Source organism: Protopterus annectens, chromosome 7.part0 (assembly GCF_019279795.1).
Source record: "Protopterus annectens isolate FY-2018-M chromosome 7.part0, PAN1.0, whole genome shotgun sequence".
Taxonomy (NCBI): domain Eukaryota; kingdom Metazoa; phylum Chordata; order Ceratodontiformes; family Protopteridae; genus Protopterus; species Protopterus annectens.
The window spans coordinates 98,795,513-98,814,723 of record NC_056739.1 but is presented as its reverse complement, the minus strand read 5'-3'; the positions used below and the strand labels follow the sequence as shown (position 1 = coordinate 98,814,723).

At 39.4% G+C, this 19,211-nt stretch overlaps 1 protein-coding gene across 5 annotated transcripts in view; it reads right to left on the bottom strand.

Annotated features, from left to right (window-relative positions):
* Window positions 1–19,211, bottom strand: part of LOC122806256 (peptidase inhibitor 16-like) — a 639,946-nt gene that overhangs the window by 223,594 nt on the left and 397,141 nt on the right. For all 5 annotated transcript variants that reach the window (XM_044076525.1, XM_044076526.1, XM_044076523.1 and 2 more), the window contains one exon: window positions 18,212–18,268. In XM_044076525.1, coding sequence (XP_043932460.1) covers window positions 18,212–18,268 — 57 coding nt within the window. The remainder of the gene's footprint in view (window positions 1–18,211; window positions 18,269–19,211) is intronic.

The following is a 19,211-nucleotide window of genomic DNA, read 5'->3' as shown; positions in this document are numbered from 1 at the left end:
CCTCACCACAACAATAAATAGGACATGCTGGAAGGATAGATTCCTGTCCCAGATACTTCCCATGCTTTGGAACAAGATTCCAATCTGCATTAGGCAGAGCTCCTTGCTAACACTCTTCAAGAGAAATCTTGACGAGTGGATGGGAAGCAGAAAGTTTACCCCGGGGATCACTTCAGTGGCTCTGCTGGACAGAGGCACAGGGAACTAATCTAAGGGGGCGGCGAAAGCCAACACATTCTGGCTAGTCTTATAAATGCCTTCGGGCAGATAGCCTAGTACCTACCTATGAACCTATATCAGATATTTCCAAGAAAGCAGTAATAAAGCAGTACAATACTTTTAATAGTGGCGTATAGATAAACAAAGTCCAGCATGTGTGTAGTGGAAAAAGTCAGCATATAATGGCTGGTTTCTGCTTTTGAGAATAAATATTTAGGTCTTAATATGGTTTGCCTTAGTGTTGTGACCTTATAATCTAAGGGAAGTATGTAATATTCATTTAACTGGATTTCAGTTTATCCACATGCAATATACTCCTCAACAGTTTTGTGTTAGACAACCAAGTTCCACTCAGTGGGCATAAGGAGAAGAACCCAATGGAACATACACACATGTGGACACAAACATGCACGCACATGTACACACACACATGGACTTGATAAAACATTGATATGATAAAACAAGCAAACAAACACAGTAATTAGGACTGTCCATAGAGATCCATGCGATATAACAGAAGTAAAAGGAATATATTACTGCACTGCTAAATTAATAACTGATAAAGTTCTACCACATTAACACAGTGTAGTGAGGGAAAGGAATGGGAGAAATTGAATACCATCATGGAAGTATCAGACAGAGAAAACTATAAAGCAGCTAAGACAAGAAGTGTCATTATTAGAAGATTATTGAAGAGGAAATAGATCAACAAAAATACTAAGAAATATAGATGTGATAAAAGCAATGCTCAGTATTAGAGAAGACCAGGATCTATTAAGCACTATTGGAGATAACAAACTAAAAATTTCAAAGCTCGTGGAAAGACTTAGAAAATACGAAGATAAATATAAAGGAAAAGCACAAAATAAGCAATTTATTGATGACTCAAAAAAGTTTTATAGAGAATTGGGAAATAAGGTAAAAGGAATTGAAAGACTGCCAAAAAAGAGAAAGTAGATACATTTTGGAGAAGTATCGATGAAGATCCTGTGGAATATAACAAAAATGCTAAATGGATAGAAGAAATAAAAGAAAGAATAAGAAGTTTAAAGGTAGAAAATATGAAATGGGATGAAATAACACCCAGAGAGATTGAAACAAAGTTGAGAAAAGCCTCTAACTGGAAATCCCCAGGCCCAGATGCAATACCTAACTTTTGGCTTAAAGTAATAACTTCTCTGCACAAGGATTTAGCCATGAGTAAGAACTATTTATATGTGCACCCCGAACACACACTGCACTGGTTAACAACAGGAAAAACAATGCTCTTACTTAAGAGTGAACCTGCAAGCTACCCTAAAAATTATAGACCAATAACTTGTCTTCCAACGACGTATAAACTATACATGGGAATTGACGCCGATGGAGTTTATAGTAATTTAGACGAAAACTCAATTATGGGGGTAGAACAAAAGGGCAGTAAAAGAAAGTCATATGGAACAAAGGATCATTTGTTGTTAAAGTTATAATGGAGAACTGTAGGAAGGGGAAGAATCTAAGTATGGCATGGATTGACTACAAAAAAGCATTTGATAGTATCCCACATTCATGGATAAAAGAGTGCTTAAAATGTATAATATACACCCTACACTGATTGACTACATTACAGTAACCATGAAACAGTGGCAGACCACTTTCCTATTAAGCCATGATAAAGGACAGATTATTATCCCAGGGATAAAAATTTAAAGGGGGATATTCCAGGGTGACTTTTTGTCACCATTGCTATTTTGCCTTGCCATTACTCCATTAAGCTGTTTACCTAACAGCTTAGGCCATGGCTACAATTTGGCTCCTAGAATACAACAAAGTCTAATGACTTCTCATCTTCTCTTTGTCGATAATTTAAAACTGTATAGCTCATCAGATGAGGAACTGAAAGCACAGCTGCAGGTTGTCAAAACTTTTTCAGATGATATTGGAATGTCATTTGGTCTTGATAAATGTGCAAAAGCAACCTTTAAAAAAGGAAAACTGCAGCACCAGGAAAACATCAGTTTGGAACAAGAATGTGATATAAAAGAATTTGATCAAGAGGAAGTCTATAAATACTTGGGAATTGATGAAGGATCAGCAATAAAATATGAACAAATGTGAATAAAGCTTAGTAAGGAGTACTTTAGAAGACTGAAATTAATCCTGAATAAAGCATTGACATCTAGGAACAAGATCCAAGCCATAAATCAATTTGCTGTTCCTGTCCTAACTTATAGTTTTGGAGTGATTGACTGGACCCAAAAAAGTGTTGGATAGATTGGATATTAAAGCAAGAAGGATGCTTCCTGCTCACCAAATGATTTATAAAAATCAGTGTATACCAAGATTGTATATTCCCCGTTCCAAAGGAGGGATGGGCCTTCTTGAAATTGATTAAATGTATAGATCTTCAATCGTGGGACTCCACACATATCTACTGACCTCACAAGATCCAAATGTAGTGAAAGTTTTGAAACATGACGAGAATAAATCTAAGATGACGTCTCTGCTTAATTTAGCAGAAGCATATCGATGTCAAGCAGGAATGGAAATCAAACAAGAAATAGATAAAAACCAGGCAGCAATTGAATGTGCCAAAAAACAAAAGAAAGAATATAAGGTGAAGGACCAGATGAGAAGGCAAGAAATGTGGAAAAAACATCAATATAGTTGCAAGTATAGAAAACTTCTGGAAGACCGTCATGTTGATCAAGAACAAACGTAGGAATGGTTAAGGAGAGGTGAATTCACATCAAGAAATGAAAGGTTAATATTGGCAGCCCAAGATAGTGGGCTACGTACACGCTGGTTTACAAAGTCCATTTAGCATGTATGCTGCACTAATGGCAGAGGGACTGTATACTGAAAGGCATAATAATGTGGCAAGACTATTACACTGGAGATTGTGCAAACATTATGGTACTGAAGTGGCTGAAAAACACTGGAAACATGAGCCACAAAGAATCATAGAAAATGGTAAAGTCTATATCACATGGGATCACCCAATACCAACAGTTCAAACGATAGATGCTAGAAAACCAGATAGAGTGGTCCAAGAAAAGAAGACGAAAGTAGCATTGATCACTCAAATCGCTACACCTAAGGACTACAGTGTCTTGAATACGAGAGACACAAAGTCATAAAATACCTTGATCTGCAGGCAGAAATGAGAGCCATGTGGAAGAAAGATACCCAGACAGTTCCAATAGTAGTAGGGGCAATTAATCTTACAAAAAAGAATTTACAATCGTATTTAGATATGTTACCAATTCATGTAACACCGTACGGATTGCAGAAGGAGTCATTACTGGGCACATTGCGGGTGCTGCGAAGAGCACTACTGGCTAACATTAAAGATTGAAACAACACTAATTTCATGAACTTCAATCGTACTTTGACTTAGGAATGGAGTCCATTCCCATCATGGTATTAGAAATTCAGAGATTTGGAGAAATTAAAAACGACAAAAACATGCACACACACAAACACACGGACGCAAATGTACACACACATGGACACAAACATGCATGCACACAAACACATACGCATGGGCACAAACAAGCATGCACACAACCATACACACGTGGACACAGACATACACACCCACAAACACACACATGGACACAAACATGCACGTGCACACACACACACACACACACACACACACACACACACGCGCACACACGCACACACACACACACACACACACTCAAAATTTCACACAGCAATCATGTCTAAGGACAATTTTTGATAACCTCTCTTCATGTATGGTATGCTTTTGGGATATAAGAGGAAACTGGACCACTGGTAAAACCCACAGAGACACAGGGAGGACAAGCAGACTCTACAAAATAGTAACTTTATCTACGAACTGAACTGCAGAACCAAGCGCTATGTGGCAGCAATGCTAATTGTTGTACCAGTGTGCTGCATATTTTCCCAGTCAACAAATACATATAAATAAAACTGACTATGGTTGTGAGCTGAATATTTTAACAAAAACACTTACGGCACCTCATCTCTGTGATGTGGTATCTTGTTTGACAACTAACAATGCAAAGACTAAATGACTGCTGCCATTTGAGGTTTAGTATGGCAAAATCATTAGATGCACTACAGTTACAACTCATGCATTATAGAAGTGGATTACAACCTGATTCACCCACATGGGAGCATGCTCTCCCACTTATAATTCTGAAAAGCATGTAGAATGCACAACATCCTGGTTCATCAATGTGAGAATATGCTCTCCCAGTTATGCTTCTGTAAGGTACTTGGTTAGTATTATACCCTGGTCTATCCATGTGAGAAAATGTTCCTCCAGTGATAGTTCTGCTGCATAAGTATTACTCCCCAGTCCACCCATATGATAATACAGACTCCCAGTTATTATGCTGTAATGCAAGTGCTTAGCAGTACAGCCTGATCCACTGATATCAGTTATAATTATATAAGACACACATAGCATTATAACCCGATCCACCTATGTGAGTATACATTTTCCCAGTAATTCCTTAACACAATAGATATGAATTACAACCGGGTCCAACAACATGAGGATATACTTTCTGAGTTATAATTCTGTAAAACATATAGAAAATACGTCCCATATGTTTAAAACCAGCCTGAAGATATTAACTGGGAATTCAGTCGCCACTTTTAGCAAATGAAATTACTACGGCTTTTGAGTAGGAGATTGATTGACAGACTCTGACTCAAATAAAGTCAAGGGAAGCAGCAAGCTCAAATGAAGTCATAGCAGATATGATCAAGATTCTGGATGAGTTAGGGGAGTAATGACTTCTAAGGGTACTCATTAACAGTATGGAGAGGAAGCAATATCTGAGATAATTAGAGAATAAGCATTTGTTTTGCTAGTGTACAAGAACAAAGAGAATTCACAACGGCGGGCAGTATAGAGATATTAAACTCCTCTCACGCTGCATGAAAGGGCTGTAGAGGGTGATTGACAATAGTGTACATAGAGTAGTAGAAACACAGATGGAAGAAGAGCAGTTTGGACTGAGATCTGAATACAGCACAACTAACCTGATGTTTGGGGTGAGACAGATAGCAGAGAAGAAGATGAAGATAAGGAACAAATCTGGCTAAGAATACCTTGACTTGGAGACAGCATTTGCCAAGGTCCCAAGAATGCCAATTTGGGCATTCCTGCACCAGTTCAAAATCCCAGAAACATTGGTAGAAGCAGTGCAGTCTATGTACAAGGACCTAAAGACACAAGTATGAACACTGTTAAGACTCACAGAGGGGTTCCTAATGGGATTGGGTATGTGTCAGGGGTCAGCTATGAGCCCATTGCTGTTCATACTTGTTGCAGACTATATCAGCAAGCAGGTCAGAGAGGACAGATCAACAAAGATGCTGTAAGCAGATGATGTAGTATAAATGGAAGACTCTGAACAAGAATGTAAATCTGAAGGTACGTGGAACAAAACTGAATATAGATAAGACAACTGTAATAGCAGCAAACAGGGGAAATCAGAAGGAGCCTAAAACTGACATAGAAGGGAAAATACACAGACAAGTTACTAGCTTGAGGTATTCGAGGGTGTTGAGAAGAACAGAAGTCTGAATGAGTAGGTCAAAACTAGAATCAGAGGTACTGCAGCCATCTAGCCCAGAGGAACAGTTAGTGTGTGACAGAAGAATGCCAAAATGAAAAGTAAGGTATACAAAACAGTGGTGCAATTAGTAGTTCTGTATGGTACAGAAACTTGGACAATGAAGGCAGAGCAGGTGAGTAAGCTGGAGGTGAAGGAGATGAAGTGCAGAAAAGCAAAAGACAATCTGGTGAAAAGGAATTGGTACAGAAAGAAAGAACGCAAGAGGGAACAAGGGCATCCAGCCAAGAAATGGATGGATTGCATGAGAGAAGACCTGAAACAGATGGACATGACTGCCAAAGAAGGTAGTAGATTGGCACTGAATCAAGAGAAGTGGTGAAAGTCGACGAGCCACTGTGACCCCATGTAGAAAAATGTGATAAAAGAGATGATGATGCTCATTATTACATTTTTTTCTAGACATTCTGTATTTCAGTCAACATTTCTGTGGTGGTCTGGGATTAAAATGTAAACATTCTGTCCCAGTATCACAGAATAGGATTCACAGGATCATGAATGCAAGAAATTATAGCGTTTTATCACTGTTGCTGGGGGACAAAATGGATATGTTACCCCAGACACTACCCTTCCTTGTTACAGATCTGTTGTTGGATGGGGTTATTGGACACGAAAGAGATGGTTACTGCAGTTAATATTGTTTTCTCTGAAGTGCAAAGAAAAAATGGCAGGAGAACTAAAAAGAAGTTTTATTCATAGGTAGCAAAGCACTCACCCACCATTGCAGAGGCTGTTCCACCTTCAGTCCTTGCCACTTACAGTTGCAGTGAGGTTTCCATATCTCAGGGGAGAAGGGGATTCCCCCCTGTCCCCATTAGTGATTCAAAATGATGGTTGAGGGTGAAATAAAGAAACATTTGCAAAACAGTAGGGTACCTTCTAATCTCACAAAACAGGAACATATGGTTCTCTCTGATTTAAGAAAGAATAGAAATGTCAGAATCATGAAACCGGACAAGAGGGGAGGGGCAGTCCTTATGGATCGCATTTTATATGAGGCAGAGATTTTGGATTTACTTAGTGATGAGACAACTTATGACAGAGTCTCTTCAAATGAGGTACATATAACCTATAGAAAGATATACATTTGTTTAAATGAACTATTATTGGAAGGGCTGATAGACTTGGAACTATACAATTTTCTGCATGTAGAAAAACCTTGTGTACCCAGTTTCTTTGGTATACCTAAGACACAGAAATCCTGCAGACCCCTCTTTGAGACCCATTCTTTCGGTAGAAGAGCCTGTGACTGCCCCCTTGGCAAAATTCATAGGTAATGCATTAAAAAAGTCAATAATGGCCAGCACACATTTGCTAAAAGATTCATGGGAATTCTTGAAACTGATCAATGGGGTTAATACTACAGACACAACCATGTTTTGTACCATGGATGTTGTAGATTTATTTACATGTATCCCCCATGATACAGGACTGTTTTGGTTTGAAGAGTTTATGGTGGACTGTAAGGATATCCCTTTTAAGGTGTTTCGTACCTGTCTAGTTTTAATGGAACTTGTATTACAGAATAACTTTCTATTTTTTAATGGTGAATATTTTAAGCAACTGAAAGGAGTAGCAATGGGTGCGCACTGTGCCCCCACATATGCTAATATCATTCCTTTGCAGTGGGAAAAACAATTTGTTACTCACTCATCCTACAACTCATGTTGGAACTTTTATGGACGTTTCCTGGATGACATCGTCATCTTTTAGAACAACTCAGTATAAAAGTTCCATGAATTTTTAGAATATGTATCCAGGACAACTGAATTTTTTAATTTTACACACCAGATTTACTCTGACGAGATGAATTATTTAGATGTATATTTGTACAGGTCAGACCACATGTTGAATTCTAAAATCTACAGGAAAACAACTTTCTTGAACTCTTATCTACATTATCTTAGTGCCCACCCACCCCACCAAAAAAGAGGGGTGGTAAAAGGGCAATTGGTTAGAGCAAGTAGGATGACCTCATGTGACATTGACTTCCACAAATAATGTGCATTTATTATAGAAATGTTTAAGATAAGAGGTTATCCAGACTATTTACTTTCGGACATCTATAGGGAGGTCACTGAAGGTAGAGGTACACGCTTTGCCTCTATATTAGGATCAGATGGAACAACCGTTGCATTGACTACTGTTAAGGCCAGAGATGATGCTGTCTCTGGGTCTACTTTGTTTTTAACTTTTGATAGAGAGAGTGGTTTAAACCCAGCCACTGGGGATGCACAAGCCAGTACATTTCTTTGTGCAGGTCCCAAGCCCGGATAAATGGGGAGGGTTGCGTCAGGAAGGGCATCCGGCGTAAAAATTCGCCAAATCATTTCATGCAGACACCAGTAAATATTTCCATACTGGATCGGTCGAGGCCCGGGTTAAAAACGGCTGCCACTAGTACTGTTAGCCAACAGGGTGCTGGCAGAAATTGGGCTACTGTTGGCCAAAGGAGGAGAAGAGGCAGAAGCCATGGCCGAAGGCAGAAAGAGAGGAGAAAGGCTAGGACTGTGGTAGTGAGGGTCGGAACTTTGAATATTGGCAGTATGACTGGTATAGGGAGAGAGCTAGCTGATATGATGGACAGAAGGAAGGTTGGTATATTGTGTGTGCAAGAGACCAGATGGAAGGGGAGTAAGGCTAGGTGTATCGGAGGTGGGTTCAGATTGTTTTTTCATGGTGTGGATGGGAGGAGAAATGGCATAGGAGTTATTCTGAAGGAACAGTATGCTAAGAATGTTTTGGAGGTGAAAAGAGTGTCGGATAGAGTGATGTTTATGAAGCTGGAAATTGATGGTGTAATGATGAATGTTGTTAGTGCATATGCTCCACAAGTTGGGTGTGCAATGAATGAGAAAGAAAAATTTTGGAGTGAATTGGATGAAGTGGTGATGACTGTACCCAAGGGTGAGAGAGTGGTGATTGGAGCAGATTTAACTGGGCATGTTGGTGAAGGGAACAGAGGGGATGAGGAAGTGATGGGTAGGTATGGTGTTAAAGGAATGCAGAAGGTCAGATGGTAGTGGATTTTGCGAAAAGGATGGACGTGGCTGTGGTGAATACATATTTTAACAAGAGGGAGGAACATAGGGTGACATACAAGAGTGGAGGAAGATGCACACAGGTGGATTATATCTTATGTAGGAGGGCCAGTTTGAAGGAGAATGGAGACTGTAAAGTGGTGACCGCAGAAAGTGTAGTTAGGCAGCATAGGATGGTGGCTTGTAGAATGACGTTGGTGATCAAGAAGAGGAGGAGGAGTGTGAGGGCAGCACCAAGGATCAAATGGTGGAAACTGAAAAAGGGTAATTGTGAGGTGGAGTTCAGGGATGAGTTAAGACAGGCACTGGGTGGCAGTGAAGAGTTACCAAATAGCTGGGTAACTACAGCAGAGCTAGTAAGAGAGACGGCTAGAAAGCTACTTGGTATCACATCTGGACAGAAGAAGGACAACAAGGAGACATGGTGGTGGAATGAGGAAGTACAGGAGAGTATACAGACAAAGAGGTTGGCAAAGAAGAAGTGGGATTGTCATAGAGATGAAGAAAGTAGACAGGAGTATAAGGAGATGAGGTGCATGGCAAAGGAAGAGGTGGCGAAGGCTAAGGATAAGTTATATGAAGAGTTCTATGAAAGGTTGGACACTAAGGAGGGAGAAAAGGACCTGTACCGATTGGCTAGACAGAGGGACCGAGCTAGGAAAGATGTGCAGCAGGTAAAGGTGATAAAGGATAATGAGGGAAACATACTCACAAGCGAGGAGAGTGTTTTGAGGAGATGGAAAGAGTACTTTGAGGGGTTGATGAATGAAGAGAATGACAGGGAGAGAAGGTTGGATGATGTAGGGACAGTGAATCATGAAGTACAATGGATTAGCAAGGAGGAAGTAAGGATAGCTATGAAGAGAATGAAGAATGGAAAGGCTGTTGGCCCAGATGACATACCTGTGGAAGCATGGAGGTGTTTAGGTGAAATGGCAGTTGAGTTTTTAACCAGATTGTTTAATGAAATCTTGGAAAGTGAGAGGATGCCTGAGGAATAGAGAAAAAGTGTTTTGGTACCGATTTTTAAGAATAAGGGTGATGTGCAGAGCTGTAGTAACTACAGAGGGATTAAATTGATCAGTCACAGCATGAAGTTATGGGAAAGAATAGTGGAAGCTAGGTTAAGAAGGGAGGTGATGATTAGTGATCAGCAGTATGGTTTCATGCCGGAAAAGAGCACTACAGATGTGATGTTTGCTCTGAAAGTGTTGATGGAGAAGTACAGAGAAGGTCAGGAGGAGTTGCATTGTGTTTTTCTAGACATAGAGAAAGCATATGACAGGGTGCCTAGAGAGGAGTTGTGGTATTGTATGAGGAAGTCGGGAGTGTCAGAGAAGTATGTAAGAGTGGTACAGGATATTTACAAGAGTAGTGTGACAGTGGTAAGGTCTGCGGTGGGAGTGACGGATGCGTTTAAGGTGGAGGTGGGATTACATCAAGGATCAGCTCTGAGCCCTTTCTTATTTGCAATGGTGATGGACAGGTTGACAAATGAGATCAGACAGGAGCCCCCGTGGTCTATGATGTTTGCAGATGACATTGTGATCTGTAGTGAGAGTAGGGAACAGGTGGAGGAGACCCTGGAGAGATGGAGATTTGCTCTAGAGAGAAGAGGAATGAAGGTCAGCAGGACTAAGACAGAATACCTGTGTGTGAATGAGAGGGAGGATAGAGGAATGGTGAGGATGCAAGGAGTAGAGGTGGTGAAGGTGGATGAGTTTAAATACTTGGGATCAATAGTTCAGAGTAATGGTGAGTGTGGAAGAGAGGTGAAGAAGAGGGTACAGGCAGGATGGAATGGATGGAGAAGAGTGTCAGGAGTGATTTATGACAGACGAGTACCAGTAAGAGTGATAGGGAAGGTCTACAAGAGGGTAGTGAGACCAGCTATGTTATATGGGTTGAAGACAGTGGCATTGACAAAAAGGCAGGAGTTTGAGCTGGATGTGGCAGAGTTAAAGATGTTAAGATTTGCATGGGTATGATGAGGGTGGACAGGATTAGGAATAAGTATATTAGAGGGTCAGCCCAGGTTGGAAGGTTTGGCGACAAAGCCAGAGAGGCAAGATTACGTTGATTTGGACATGTGCTGAGGAGGGATGCTGAGTATATTGTGAAAAAGATGCTAAGGATGAAGCTACCAGGTAACAGGAAAAGAGGAAGGCCTAAGATAAGGTTTATGGATGTGGTGCGAGAGGACATGCAGGTGGTTGGTGTGACAGAGCAAGATGCAGAGGACAGGAAGAAATGGAAGCAGGTGATCCACTGTGGCAACCCCTAATGGGAACAACTGAAAGAAGATGATGATGGAGAGAGTGGTTTAGTTAGAAAGATCATAGACCAAGAATGGAACAAATTTGCTAGACTGTCTGATCTGGATATTCTCTTCAAACAACCTTTGAGATACATATACAAAAAGGGTAGGAATATGAAAAATATTTTTGAAGGAACATCCAAACAAGGTTTTAAGAATGATTATTCCAACAAAAAAGAGGCCCATTTAGATGTGGAAGATGTAGTCAATGTAGGTTTGTATACAACGGAGAGGATTTTTACTTGACAAGTAGGGAAATGCACATTAAAACTAGAGGATATGCCAATTGTGAAACAAGTGGTTTAATCTATTTGGCAACCTGTAGACAATGTAGTTCGTTTCACGTTGGCAAGACTGAGAGAAAGCTTAAACAAAGGGTTTATGAACATGACTACAATATTAGAAAACAGAATGAGATTAGTGCTTTGTACAAACACTCTCAGAATTGTATAAGTGCCAATTTTAGATTTTTTGTTATAGAAGTAGTCTATATTGACCCAAGGGGTGGTCCTTGGGAAACTAGGCTTGAGTACAGAGAATTATGCTGGCAGCTAATTTTAGAAGCCACTAAAATCCCTGGCTTAAATTATATGGTATCACTGAAACCTGTACTCAAGCTTAGAGCAGCTAAATTAGAAATACTTACAGTTCATTTTGTCTAGTATTCACTACTATTCTCCATGTATTTTGCATTTTATTATGCATCTAAGGTGGAAACAGTCTTTTTATATGAGTGTATTTTAATCACCCATGTATTTAATACATTTTAAACATTTCATTTTATATATGTCTTTTATTGTAAAACAGTTTCATGTTGAGAGGGAGAATATATACATATTATAATATTTTAAACATACATATTTGGTCTAGTAACACAAGGACTATTCTTTTGTAATTTTTAGCACTTTTTAAACAGACTTTGACATGATTCATTTATTAATTTATTTAATGTGTAAGCTTATCTGATTGGTTGTAAGGGAGTTTAAAAACAATCTTGTTTGTAATGGCATTCACATCTGATGAAGCTGTTCGACGAAAACGTGTGTACAATTCAAGAGCATTAATGTTTTGGATTTGGATTTGATATTGGGCTTTTCTGTTTGGTGCTTAAATAAACTTTGTGTTTCACTGAAGAGATGTGCATTCCGGTGCTTTTTCTTTGGCCCATTAGTGATTTAGTTTGGTGTTCTGACTGCTTTCATATTTATGACTACATTTGCTGAATGGTTTACTATCAAAAGCTTGAAATGCAGTTGATCGAACGTCAATTGCAAAGATGCACAATGCCAAACTAGAATACTATGAATATATAATAACAAATGTTGTGTGATTATGAGTTCAGCATTTTGAATGGAGATCGTGGTACAGTGAGGATCAGGGGACTTTACCCTTTTCCTCACTGCAGTGCGATTTTGGAGTTGGTATATATAAGTTACAGGGTGTTGTAGAGGCACACCCCCATAAACAGTAAAAACTTCTGCTGTAGAAATGAAATTCTCATGGCACGTTAAACTGAATATCCTGGGTGTCTGTCACCTTCTGTTTTGTCGAATAACGTCAACTGCAGATGTCGGAGACAGGATATTTGACATGTTGATGTAAACACATTTTCGTTTTTGATGTTATATTTTGTTGTGTTGTTCCAGTGACAGTATGAAATGGGATAATCTTAGGGGTGGACTTATTCATTAGGTAAGAGAAAGAGGAGGGCTATCTTTTATAACTGCAGATTGCAATAAGGTTGCTGTACCTTAGGTCAGCTTTGCATGTAAAACTTTCGCTAGCAATGTAGGTCCCTCCCAGTATCCCAAAATGAACCACTGTGGTACTTTCCAGTTCTCTACTGTTACACTTCAGTGACAGCACAGAAAAATGGCACCAGGCTATGTTTCTTAAATTTTATGAGGAAATTGTTACAAAACCTGGAAGAATTTATGTTTGTTCCATCATCCACTTCTCCTTAGAGATTCTTTCTCCATTTTTGTGGAATTTTCGTCACTTTTGCTTTCCTTTACCTCACTGGGTCGTCTGTCTTTTTACATTTGACTGAACTTTTTCAAATTATAGAGTTACTCCCTTTCTTTTACTTGGAAGATTTTTATCTCCTCGCGGGTGCTTATTGGAAAATTTCCTCTTTTGTAGATATCTCCTTTGATTTTCCCTTCTGGTATTTTGCCAAATTTATAATTGAATAATTAATTAATTTTGGCTTTGTTGTTATTGCTTTTGTGACTGCTGTTGTTTGTGGTAGGGGGTTCCTCACCTTTTTCCTGGTAATCACAAACTACAGTTTTAAAAAGTGTAAGTGCAGGAATACCCCCCTGACACCCCCAACAGAGTCAGATCCTGACTGATTTGGAGTACTTTTATGTGCACAATTTGTCAAGCAATTATGCTTTAAGTAACAGAAAGAACCAACTGAGAATCTTGATTTTTGGGGACGTTCCTTTCTGTCCTGACTTCAGGAACCCTTCCTTGGAGGCAAAACCTTTCATGGCCATGCTGGCTTTGGACTCTACAAAATTTCCAAAGAAACTTAAGCATCATAAAAGCATAATACAAACAAATACCATAGGCCTTCCTCTACAGTATATAGGGTTATTTCTCAAAAAAAAAAAAAAAATGAACAAAGTTAATTCTAAGATTATTTTGCATGTTATGAAATCTAAGTCTTCAATTCAATCATTCAAGTCACTCCTCCTACCTCCATTTGTAATTTCTCCATACATTTTGGGTTTCTAATACAGTGACAGGAATGAACCCTTTTATTGAACCTGGGAATAGAGTTCAAGAAATTAGTATTGTTTATTTGCCATTTGCCGAGTGCTCTTATCAGCACCCACAAAGTACCCAAAATTGCCTCCTGCAGTTCATATGCAGTTTACGTGTACTGGTAATGGATTTAAGTACCCTTAAAAGTTACTTCTTATTAGCCCTGTTGCACCTTCTACTATTGGAACTATTTGGCTGTCTTTATCCCACATTGCTAAAGTTTCTGCTTGCATATCCTGTTTTTTCTGACCTTGTGTCTCAGTACTTAGTATACTATAATCACTCGGTATAGCTATTTCAATGATTAATCACATCTTTGTCCTTTTTTTCTTTGACTATTCTGTCTGTTTTTGTTGCTTCTAATTTATTATCTTTTGGTACAAGATGATCTTAAGAGATCAGACCTTCTTCATTTTTGATAATGCTTTCTGATTCATGTTTCCAGTGCTTTCAGCTACTTGTATGCTGCAGAGTTTGCACAATCTCCAGTGCAACATTCTTGAAACATCGTTGTGCCTTTCAGTATACCGACCATCAGCCATGAGTATAAAAACAGCCAACAACATGACGCGCAGCTGTTTCCAATTTAATGTCAAGAATCTGCATTTTTCTATCTCCAACCTTTTCTATAGACTTTGTAAACCAATGTATATATAACTTGCAGTATTGACATGCCATGTTTAACCTTTCATTTTTTGGTTTAAATTCATCTCTCACTAACCATTCATGCGTCAAATCTTGATCGACGTGGTTGTACCTGGAGTTCTCCATAATTGCCACTATTATTGTTGGCTTTCTGATTATCTTTCCTTTTCTTCTGGTTTTGTTCTTTATATTCTTTCTTTTTTTTGGGGGGACTTCTCTGTTGTTGCCTAATTTCTGTCTTCTTCAAGTTTGATTTCCATTCCAACTCCTTTCTGAAGTGGTTGGGATAGTCTGAGCAAAGATGTCATCCTAGACTTTTTTTTTATAGCTTAGAACTTACTAAATTTGGATCTGACTTTCTTAACAAATATGTATGCAGTTCCAAGATTGCAGACCTGTACATATAATCATTACTTCCGCTGATAGAAATATCAACTGGATATTGAGACCTAAAACAACTCCCAGCATAATGTCTCCCATGCCTGCATTGCCATGTTTCAGTTACAGCAGGATTACAGCTGCCTGGTAATGGCTCAAAAAAGGATCTCTGCTTTTCTTTCCCCATATCATTCATTGGTATAACAGGGCTGTTCAGTTATTTTATAGTCAGAACATAGGTCCTCTAAACAGTTGTCACCATATTCCTTGCTTTCAGTTCCATCAACAGGTTTGTTCACCATCACTCTATAGGCCATCAGTGTAAATAGCAGAGACCTGTCCCAGCGAGTCAGCATCATATACTTCAGTATCACTCATCCTGCCATTGAAATTGCCATCTGTATCAATGGATCCTGAACTGTCACAGCTGGTGTCAATGGACACCTCCGCTTTGTGGCCATGCAGGACTTTGGTGCTAGCTGATCCTGAAGGTACAGTTGTATAAGCTGAACTTACCATAACAGGAGATGTTTGAATGATCACTGCTGCAGTAGCCTTACCGGTGTGGGTTATATCCCTACAAGGATGTAATAGCTGGACAGCTTCTAAAGTTTCAGGGCACCTGCCATGAACCTGAGCTGTCAAGCAGTTGAGTTGACTAAAAGACAGGTTTGGGCACAAAGCCCTTTAGAGCTTTCCTGCTAGTATAGAAAGTGACACTGGGCCTGGAAAGCGCAATGCTAGGAACAACAAAAACAAATGTCCACACCATGGCATAAAAGAACAACAAAAAAAATGGGGGGGTGGAGGGAGGCAGCAGCTACTGCAGCAGTGATCACTCGAACATCTACGGTTACGATAAGTTCATCTTACATAAGTGTACGATGTTCTTCATACTGATCACTGCTGCAGTAGCTTTGGTGATATGGCTAGATTACCATGGCTAACTACATTTGGGAGGAGGAAGGATAAGGGTCAAGGACCCCCTGGGGAATGATCCTAGCAAAGTTTGATCTTGACCTAGAGAAGGAAACAAGCTTATAGTGCTTTGTAGAAATATGTACCTAGGACCAAGAAGCAGCGTCTAGAATACTTCTAGAATCCAACAAACTATAGAGAAGGGCAAGGCCCTGGTAGACTGGGCCTTAACCCTGCTGGGAATAGATTTGCCATGGTGAGTATGACAAAAGGTAATAACCTCAGACAACCATTTGGAAAGAGTCTGTTTTAATACAGGTTGTCCTTTCTTACCTTCACAAGAAATGAACAGCTGATCCAAACATCTGAAAGATTTAGTTCTTCCAGTATCGTACCGAGTTGCTGTGGGCATCCAAGGTATGGAATATCTTTTCTCTCTCATTTTTAGGTACAGAAAGGAAAAGGGAAGACGGATAGTTTGGCTTAAACTAAACTTTACACTACTCTAGGCATAAAAAAGGATTAGTGCTTAAAGAAACCTTGTCCCTGTGAAAAATGAGGAAATGTTGATGCAGTATAAGAGTTTGCTGTATTTATCTTAGGGGAGCAGAGAAGTGGAAGGTAGCGTCTTGGATGCCTTGTCTGTAGATACTGAGATGGTAGCAGGATCTGCAGAGGGACATATGAATAGGAATTTGGAGTCCTTCATCCCTTTATAAAGTCCATCTGGTCTTTTGGGGGCTGGAGATTGAGAATCTGGGCACTTTGAAGCAGCAGCAAAGCATCTAGGAAGGCTGGCAGAACAGGATGTATGGTAGATGGGGAAGGGGAGCCCATCTGAAGTAGGCCATAGTACCTTTTTTGGATATCTAATACCTGACAACAATCCCAGTTGTAAAACTCCCTCATCTTAGGAATTGCTTCCCCAAAAGAGATATCATCCCCAGGGGAATCAGTACTATTATATTTCTTTACTGGGGAGGCATAACCCAAAGGGGGAGAAATTTGGGTTGAATAAGCCAAAGATTCATCCCCTGATGATTCCCCATCATCTGAGGAAAACTCCTCAGAAGTTCTCTTTTGAGGAGTAGAGGAAGAAATTGAAGGAGAAGGGAGAGGGAGACCTGAGGACTGCCTCAGGGCCATAAAAGCATTGACCAGACCTTGGGAAAAGGCCTGCCAATCCAGTGGTATTTCTTGAGGAGCTGAAGAAACAAGTTTTGTCTTAATTATTTTTCTTTTTGGGAACCTCCATGTGGTGAAAGGTGGCTGGGCCTGACATCGGCCTACACTCTACAATGTCAGTAAGAACATCCTCTCACACTATGATCTGGGTGCTACCATGCAGGTCTTCAGTCACAATGAGCCATGGTCCCCCCCCTATGCCTGAGTCAGATGCCTGCGTTTCCTTCACGGCCTCCACACTGGTACCTTTCAAAGGAGTGATCACCGACTATGGGACTGTCTCTGGGCCAACATCTGCCTCAGGAGAAACTTCTGGAGCAGACAGAACAGTGAGAAAATCAGGCCTAGGCTTATTGGCTTTCTTAAACAAAAAACCACAAACCACAGCCACCGAAGTAAAAATAAAAAACTTTAATGTCTATAGCACCTAGGCCAAACAGCTTTCAAGGAGTATAATTCTTAACAACACACCATGACAATATATAGCACAGAACTAACCAATTAAATATCAATTATCAATTAACTAATTAATTATTTCCAATCGCATTTGGTGTTTGAAAATTCTAAGTGATGGAATTTTCCCCTTCTCCACTGTTGTGATATCTTGGAGTTGGTACATATAATTAGGAGGTAGTGGGGGCGCAGACACAGCCACCAAATGAGGGGTGCAGTGGGGCTTGCCCCCTGCATTAAGAATGTGTTTAGCATTTTGAATTTTCAGTCTTTTGGTTTTTCAGTCTTCTGAAGTAGACCAGTGTCATGATATCTCAAGTTTGGGATCATTCTTGGGTTTCCCCTTGTTTTAATTAGTATAAATTCATTACTTCATTTTTAAACAAATATACAACAAAATCTTCATGCATAAGCTAAGTAAGGAATGGGAAGTTCTTGTTTTAAATCACTGATTTTCTATAGGACATAAAAATTGATAAAAGTGAGTTGTCTGAAGCCCTGATGCAATGGCAGTATTATTAACTGCTGGGATAACTCACCACCCTCAGTAAAGAAATTAGTGAATGTAAGATAAGTGGAATTACCCATGTCACAAGTTTTGTCAGCACTCTTATTTACTAACATCAGTATTAAAAATAATGACAGTGAGAATTCAAGTGTACCTGTTGATGGAGATTGAGTTGGAATATCAGTCCAGGATACCTGGCTGGCTGTTGTTTCTAGGAAACATACAAAGAAGAGAAATAACAGGCATCAATAAACACAAACATGTTGCTTTGTACACTGTACCATCCACACATGCATCCCACATGCCCAGATGCATGTCTAGATTACATTACACTTCCTAGACCCAGACATATATATATATATATATATATATATATATATATATATATATATATATATATATATATATATAGTGACCTAAAGATGCATGAGTTACTGTTCTGACCAGTCAGCAAGTCAGGCAAACATATGTGTATATATACCTTTACTATGTCAAACATAGCCATACATATGTCTTCAGTATGGAAAACATGAGGGTATATTTGCCTTTGGTAAAGTATGCCATACTGGTCCATCTACAAACATACTCATCTCTATCCACATGTATATACATATGGATTATAGCACACCCCCTATCCACAGCACATGTTTAGACACCCATGTGCATGTATGTCAGGATTTTGCATCCTGTTTCATCTACAGCCATACTTCTAGATACCTACACATTTATGCCTGGATTATGGCATACTTTTTTCATCCAGTGCTCATCCCCAGACACCCTGTACATGATTTTTTATAGTAAAGTGCCTCGTCTTTAAGGAAGTCTTAAGTCATACATGTGCCATTTATCTATATTTTATTTGGTTGCTGTATGCAGTCATCTCACACACACACACACACACACACACACACACACACACACACACACACACACACACACACACGCACGCACGCAAACTTTCTACAGAAAACTCAATCACCGTAGAACAGACTGCTATATGGGAAAGGTAAATTTACTGGTTTATTTCCTTACATTGTTTCTTATATATTATTTCTTGTTCAATTGCAGTGTTTATTTTTGTTGCAGTGTGTTGAAATATTAAAAGTTCTGATAAGAAGTGAACACAGATGTGTCTTTTTGTGTTACGTAGGAAT